This window comes from Ruditapes philippinarum, unplaced genomic scaffold, assembly GCF_026571515.1.
Source record: "Ruditapes philippinarum isolate M1 unplaced genomic scaffold, ASM2657151v2 ctg7946_1_1_1_1, whole genome shotgun sequence".
Classification (NCBI taxonomy): Eukaryota; Metazoa; Mollusca; class Bivalvia; order Venerida; family Veneridae; genus Ruditapes; species Ruditapes philippinarum.
The window spans coordinates 5,014-12,957 of record NW_026852257.1 but is presented as its reverse complement, the minus strand read 5'-3'; the positions used below and the strand labels follow the sequence as shown (position 1 = coordinate 12,957).

Sequence of the window (7,944 nt, the reverse complement as noted above, 5' to 3'; positions counted from 1 at the left end):
GGTATATACTGAGATGGTGTTCACCCAGTTACAACACACTACTTTGTTGTATTCGAATTGTTTCAAACACAGACAATCCAAAAACGTAATAAATATCCAAATAATTAAGATCATATCTATGATTAGTACATATTCATAGATTTCCACAACAAAAATCAAATCTCTACAAGCACTACTTCCAATAAAAATCCAAGTTTTATAAGAGAGTAACGATTTAGCAGCCTAACAGTCGGCGCACATAAACTTCAGCTTACGGAACGTCGGTGGTTCTACTCAGGTGTTCATTCGTGCCTGAAATAATGCACAGAAGGGCACTTAAGGTCTTCCCCCACCAGTAAAGCTGGAACGTCGCCATATGACCTATACTGTGTCGGTGTTACATAAAACCCAATCAAAGAAACGAACCCCAGGCTGTTCAAATATATAAATGTAACGCTGAAAACCAAGTTAAAGGCTAAATACACATATTAAGTTGTCAGAAATTATATTAATTGAAAGACATTTACGTATTGTCAGTTATAAAGTTGATGCTATGTGAATAAAAGATTACATATTTGTCTAAAAAGGCATGGTCATGGCTCAGGAAAATGGTGTTTTTTATACAATTTATATAGAGAAAGAACAAATCGCCGAAACCAAAAACGACCATGCCATGCGGAAATCTCTAGGACATATTACTTGGGTTTTGGGCTTTAAACTGTACACAGAAGACCCTCGAAACTTGTACAAAATCGAATCCGCATTGGAATCAGACCAATGGTGTTTAAACGTTTGGCTTAGGAAAATGGTGTTTTTTTATACAATTATATAGAGAAAGAACAAATCGCCGATATCAAAAACGACCATGCCACGCGGAAATCTCTAGGACGTATTTCTTGTGTTAGGGCTTTGAGCTTTATACTGTGCACAGTAGACCCTCAAAACATGTACAAAATTGAATCCGCATTAAAATCAGACAAATGATGTTTAAACGGTTGTATCAGGAAAAATGGCGTTTCCTGATGGAAATAACACCGGCAGTTATAGCTTCAGGGAACACAGTCAAGCTGACACAACACATGGTGATATGCCTTTTGGGGATCTTTACAGCAAAAACAACGGCAGGTATAGCCTTAGGGAACACAGTCAAGCTAACAGAAACCACGGTGATATGCCTTTTCGCGTGTCCTTATGAAAATAACACCGGCAGTTATAGCTTCAGGGAACACAGTCAAGCTGACACAACACATGGTGATATGCCTTTTGGGGGATCCTTACGGCAAAAACAACGGCAGGTATAGCCTTAGGGAACACAGTCAAGCTAACAGAAACCACGGTGATATGCCTTTTCGCGTGTCCTTATGAAAATAACACCGGCAGTTATAGCTTCAGGGAACACAGTCAAGCTGACACAACACATGGTGATATGCCTTTTGGGGGATCCTTACGGCAAAAACAACGGCAGGTATAGCCTTAGGGAACACAGTCAAGCTAACAGAAACCACGGTGATATGTTTTTTCGCGTGTCCTTATGAAAATAACACCGGCAGTTATAGCTTCAGGGAACACAGTCAAGCTGACACAACCCACAGTGATATCCCTTTTTGGGGGTTATAGATGTTACAAGTTTGTTACATTGTTGTTACAGCATTGTTACACATGTTACGAGAGTTGAGAATGAAATGAAAATTTCACACATGATTGTTACAAATTTTACAGGTTGTTACAAGTATTACAGCACAAGCCTTTAAAATTGTAAGAAATCAGAATTAACTTGTTACAAGTGATACTCAATTCACATGCGTTACATAGGTGTTACTTAGTGTTACGCTTGTAACAAATGGCAAGTGTTTCGTTAAATTGCGCCCATTTTGTGCCCTACGTGAATTGAATGTATTGTTGTTGTTTATGAGAACATCTGCCGGAAAATCATTCATTGTGATATCATTGACAAAATAACACATACAATTTCATACTGTTTAAAATAATATACAAGATAAATTAATTGTTGCAATCTAATTTGAAATGGAAGCGTATGTTTTCGCTTGTTTCACGTCATCATTTTATTCTGTCTAATTCCACATGAACATACACTAAGAAACGTTATTCACTACAAGTATTTCATTACATCATAACAGGCAAAAATCAACTACGTTTGACAGAAAATAAGTAATAAAGTAAAACACGTTGTTTATGTTATTTTGGATGCAAAACAAAAATGAATGGATACGGATTTTATTGTTTATTAAATTTATTTTGATTTATTGTCTTTCAAAACATATATCATTCATAAGTCCAATTGATAAAGGCATGGCAAAAATGAATTTCTCGTGTTAAATGTTGAATTCTGTTTAAGCCGGTGCTAGGGGGCGTGGACGGTAACTTGCACTTTCCATTACCGTCCATGAACAGGCTCAATCTAACCGAGCCTGCAACATTTTCAATTTTTAGGCTCTTTAGGGATTATGTTTTTCTCTATTTCATTGTCACATCCGTGTTATTTGTGCCGTGTGGCGGCTGTAAAAAGTCTCCCCGTACATTTAATCAATGATGTTATATTTTCGATCCTTGAAGATCGTTCAGCACGACATTATTGTTGTGTATACATGTCATGTGGTACTTTTAGTTTCTTCTATTTGGCCTTTTTCAACTTGGGTGGTTCCAGTATTCCAATTTGAATACTGTATAATCACCCTTAGGATATGTTGCCTGCTTTTTAAATTTGTCTTTTGACGTCTTATCTGTGATATGCAGGCTTCATAACCTCAGATCCCCTTTCAAAATTCCATTTTATTTAGTTCCGCCCATTGTTTTCTCGTTTAGGGCACAAGCATTCTTTTACTTGGGAACCATATGCCGCTTTTCATGGAATGACACTATTGTGTCAAATTGAAGGTTCTATGATAACCGCCGTATGAACACATCTGCGGATGTTTTTCTAAATTCAAAATTTTGCCATTCTCGTGCTAAATGTTGAATTCTGCTTAAGCCGGTGCTAGGGGACGTGGACGGTAACTTGCACTCTCCATTACCGTCCATGAACAGGCTCAATCAAACCGAGCCAGCAACATTTTCAATTTTGTCGTGTTGGGCTTTCTTTAGGGATTCTGTTTTTCTCTATTTTATATGCAAATTTGTATGCCATGATTAATAACGTGTATATTAAATTGCTATACAAAATGTTAACATTATGTTATGATCGGCACTTACAATCCACGAAAATAAACAAAACGTGCTCAGCATGTGCAAAAAACAGCCCTTACTGGTTAGTAACGTAGTAGAATTATGGTAATACTGCCAAATCAGTCTTAAACCACACATGTAAAATATAACTTGGATTTTGAATGTTTTTACCTTTCTTAAAAGTTTAGTGCTTTTTTCTCAATATTGATTTTCTTGAAATATTTTGGCTCATCTGGAGGCGTGCAGCTTTAATACAAACATTAATTAAAAATTTTCTATGATATTTATAAGCATGTGGATTTTGATTTTGTTTCACGAGATAAATTGAACAACACTTTGTCATGAGTAAATAAACAAACAACAAAGGTGTGTCGCTTACATATTTGTCGTGGTGAGAAAATAACAGTGATATATAACGGTAAGCCGGATATGAAAAACATACACCAATATTTCTATGAAAATGATAAAAATTCACTGTATAAAGTTCATCATAATGATACAGTTATACTGGTGCAGACATAGACCTACAGTAGTACAACAAATAAAAGCGAGACAATATAAACTGGTGACCAAACAAACGGGAGAATCCTTATCCTTAGATGGTTCAGGGATAGTACTTTCAGCTTTAATTTAATGTGTTAATTAATCACCTGTCATATAAAACTTATTAAGTTTAAGGATATCCTGGAAGAGAAGACAAAAAGTGGGTCCTATAAAAGTGTCTGCTCAATTTTTGTATTGAAAGTTTAATATTAAGATGTACTCCAATTATTGCACGTCTAAACGTTGACGATCCATCTATGAGATGTTGAAATATGAATTTTTTTCAAAACGGCTTATATTAAGTTTTTTTGATATATATGATCAGTACATGTGCTGGGATTGACAAATATGCATTTTATTTGGATTTTAAAGGCGTTTTGAGCTCCAAATCCCAAGTGTCTGTGGTCATTAACAGCGTAATTGAGTTTTTGATGAGTTAATTCGTACAATGTAATAAGTATTTTTAGTTGTGTTCACTTTAAAAATACGACAAATTACTTGAATATAGAATAGGTCGATATATTTTACATTTTCCTTTTTACGAAGGCGGACGGAGCAAAATGTGAAACATTAACATTTAAGATAGAAAAAAATCATCTGTTCATAACACAATTTGTACAACATATTTTTTTTAAGGAACATTTATACTTATTTGCACACACAAATATTAAGCAAAATGACAACATAAACTGTATACTTTTGTAACATCCCTTGTTGTTAACGTGAGTGACAGTGTCACAATTTATTATCATGGATTCACTGATAAGAAAACTTTCAAAATATACGAGTATAGCAACCATTACATCGTCATAGATATTAAAAGTTGTTTAATAAACTGTGTTATATAGAAAATAATCGCATATATATTGGATATTACAGTGAACTACACGTTTTTCATTCGTTACAGACTAACATGGTTTCTGTGACTTTGGAAATCTCCAGCTTACTCGTTCTCTTGATGCATTGTTGTGTGTTCTCCCAGACATGTGTTTCGCCGACACCAAAATGTGACTGTTTTGAGACAGAAGGGAAGAAAATAATAAATTGTAGGTATAAAAACCTAACAGAGATACCAACATTTACTGACACACACTTGATTTACGACGAGATTAGATTTACCTCGTTGGAAAACACTGGGACCTGTCAGCCATTCGCAAAATGTAACAACATAAGGCGCTTACACGCGAACGCTTTCGCTAAATTGAAGGTTAAAACAATTGACCTGAGAAATAACCCAATATCAGATGTGGATATGTCGGCTTTTAACTCACTGGTACCAACATTGACGTCACTTCTACTAGAGGGAGATGGCTCGAACACAATGCCGTACCAAGCACTTGCCCAGCTGGATGTATATCTCAAATCTTTACATCTGGAGAATTACGGATCCGCTGTCTTGCAAATCCCAGTTGTGTTACCTTTCCCAAACTTGGAATCTTTATCCCTGATAAACTGGAAACATTTGACGTCTATTCAACCGGATATATTACGTATAATGCAGAACGTAACTAGATTCCGTCTGGAAAAGATGCCTTCATTAACATTTTTACCTGTACCAGCATTACAAACTTTTCAAAAACTGTCATCTTTATATATTATCGACACAGGAATAGATCACATTTTCGGAGACTCATTCGCTCCATTGAACGGTTTGAAAGAAGTGAATATACTAAATAATATACATTTAAAATCAATTGCTCGTAACGCATTTAATGGAGTGAAAGATACAATTGTCTTCTTGGATATTAGTAGCAACAGCTTGGATAACATCGACTTCCTTAGAGGCGCCCTTTGGACAAGTTTATATCAGCTAAATATAGGTTATAATTTTGAAATAAGAACATTTATTCCTGGTATATTTCGCGAAACCCCTGCTTTAAGGTATATAAACTGTCAGGATATCGGTCTTACAAGAATTGACAAGAATATGTTTGTTGGCCTATCAAATCTTCATACGCTCGATCTGTCTTTTAACCAAATAAACTCTGTCACAACCCGGGCTTTTCAGAACATGCCGTTTCTCGTAGACCTTCGAATAAATGATCAGAATACGCATAATACGCGTATACATTTTCAGAATAATTCATTCTTCGGAATTGAAGCATCGGTAGAAATTTTAAACATTAATAACAATAGATTTGATTTGGACCAGTTTTGGAAAGATCTTACAAGGCTTACAAACCTGAAAGTGTTAGATATCTCTAACACGGGTATAAACAATCTGCCAGATAACGCATTTAAAGGAAATACAGAATTGAATTCACTAATACTATCCGGTAATAACATATCATCTTTAAAACAAAACACATTCCACGGACCAAGACTCTTTCTTCAAACAATAAACCTAAGAGGTAATGCGTTACAAAGTATTGATAAATGTGTAGTGAACGATTTCCCCTCTATACCAACATTTACACTGTACGGAAATCCCCTTGTCTGTGATTGTGATCTAGTATGGCTATATGATTGGTATAGTTCACAAAACAAACCAGACCACCTAGCACTAGATATGGGAAAGTGTACTTCACCGACAACGCTTGCTAACAAATTTTTTAATCAATTCAGTAGGAACGAAATGTGCTCAGGGACTCAACCTGCAAAAGCCTGCCCAGATGTACCTACTGTGAACGGCTCAAGTTCATCAACAATACCAGTAACAACGTCCGCCACTTCTAACATCTTGACTACACAATCATTGCCGCAATTTGAACTCATTATCAATAACGTAGGTGAAAACTTTATAGAAGTAACATGGACAATCGACGATTTAAATTTCATTTCAGAAATAAAATTTGAGATAATTAGCAATGAATGGAGGACAAAGACAACATATCTAGGGATAGAACAGAAGAGTTTCACATTTTACCAGTTATCTTCGGGGACGTATTACACCATCTGCCTTGTATTGAAATTCCAAAACGAATTTAAAGACGGAAATCCCAACTGTAAGACCATTGTTACACTCAGAAAACAGCCTGACCCTAACAGTGTCATAGGCTGATTAAAACGATACAATGCAATAATTACTCATCCATCTACATAATGTGCATGTTTTTGGGGGTTTTTTTTGTTGTTGTTTTTTGTTACTTCTATCAAATAAATTCTTATAAATACATATATTTTAAAAAGAATAAAATTCCTTTAACCATTTTCAAAACAATCTTACATTTTCTGTTCTACAGTAATGAACTTCACCACTATTGACTTTTGAACGGTCATTTACTAAATCAAGACAATTTGAACAGTATTAAAATGCTTAATTATTCATGCGAAAGTTGAGGCAGGCGTACATCTACACTGGTGTCGACGTCATGGCTTAACGGTAAAGTGATCAAAAGATTTACATTGTGGCTGCTTATTACACGATATACATTAGTGATTTTTTTTTTGTTTGATTAGGTTTTACGTCACACCGACACACTCACATGAAAGAATCCAAAGTTCCTGTCGGAATTCGAACCCACGGCGGTTATACATTGATGATAATATAGAGTAAATGACCACATGTAAAAATTTCTTAGGTACCAATCTGTTCTTACATTACCTCGTATTTGTCGTATAACGTAGGAAGAAGTCACGGATGTTACATACTTTTAATATACAAATACAAACACACATGTGAACGAGTGGAATACCAAAGCCGAACTCCCCACTCTGACATTTGAGAATAGTATATATAATATCAACCTGTCCTAAGGACATTTTATAATGTATATAAATACACACGTTTTAGAGTTACATATTTTAATCATCCTGACATTAGGTCAGTCCGTATGCATCCTGAACTATAATACTCATAAATCATGTCATGTTCCATAGTGCACATTATGAAATAAAAACCTTATTATATGTATATACATGTTGACTTGTCATTCTTTTTGAATATAGCGTGTATGACTCATTAGCCTGTGCAACCAGCTATACGACAATTCCTCCATTACTTATAAAAAAAATATTTAAAAAAAAAGTATTGAACAAGTTATTATTTAATATCAAACATTTCAAACTCGTTCTAACAAATTATAAAAATCTAAAATCTAAAATCAACTTGACATCTGTTTTATCCTTAAGGTAATATCCGGTCAGAGATGTCCGGTCAGAGATGTTATCTAACGACTTTTGTTACTTTATTTTGAAAAAGAAAAACGCCTTAGGAAACAATATTCGGAAATATTCGCTCAATATATTTTCTTGTCACTTTTTAAAAAGTTTTCGGATACTGCAGTCGGGTAAGTACGG

At 34.9% G+C, this 7,944-nt stretch overlaps 1 protein-coding gene across 1 annotated transcript; it reads left to right on the top strand.

Moving 5' to 3' along the window:
• The first annotated feature begins 4,441 nt into the window (after positions 1 to 4,441).
• LOC132754423 (slit homolog 3 protein-like) lies at positions 4,442 to 7,199 on the top strand. Its single transcript, XM_060745054.1, has one exon. It carries the CDS (start codon positions 4,619 to 4,621, stop codon positions 6,704 to 6,706), a length of 2,088 nt encoding a protein of 695 aa, XP_060601037.1. The 5' UTR covers positions 4,442 to 4,618; the 3' UTR covers positions 6,707 to 7,199.
• Positions 7,200 to 7,944: the final 745 nt, after the last annotated feature.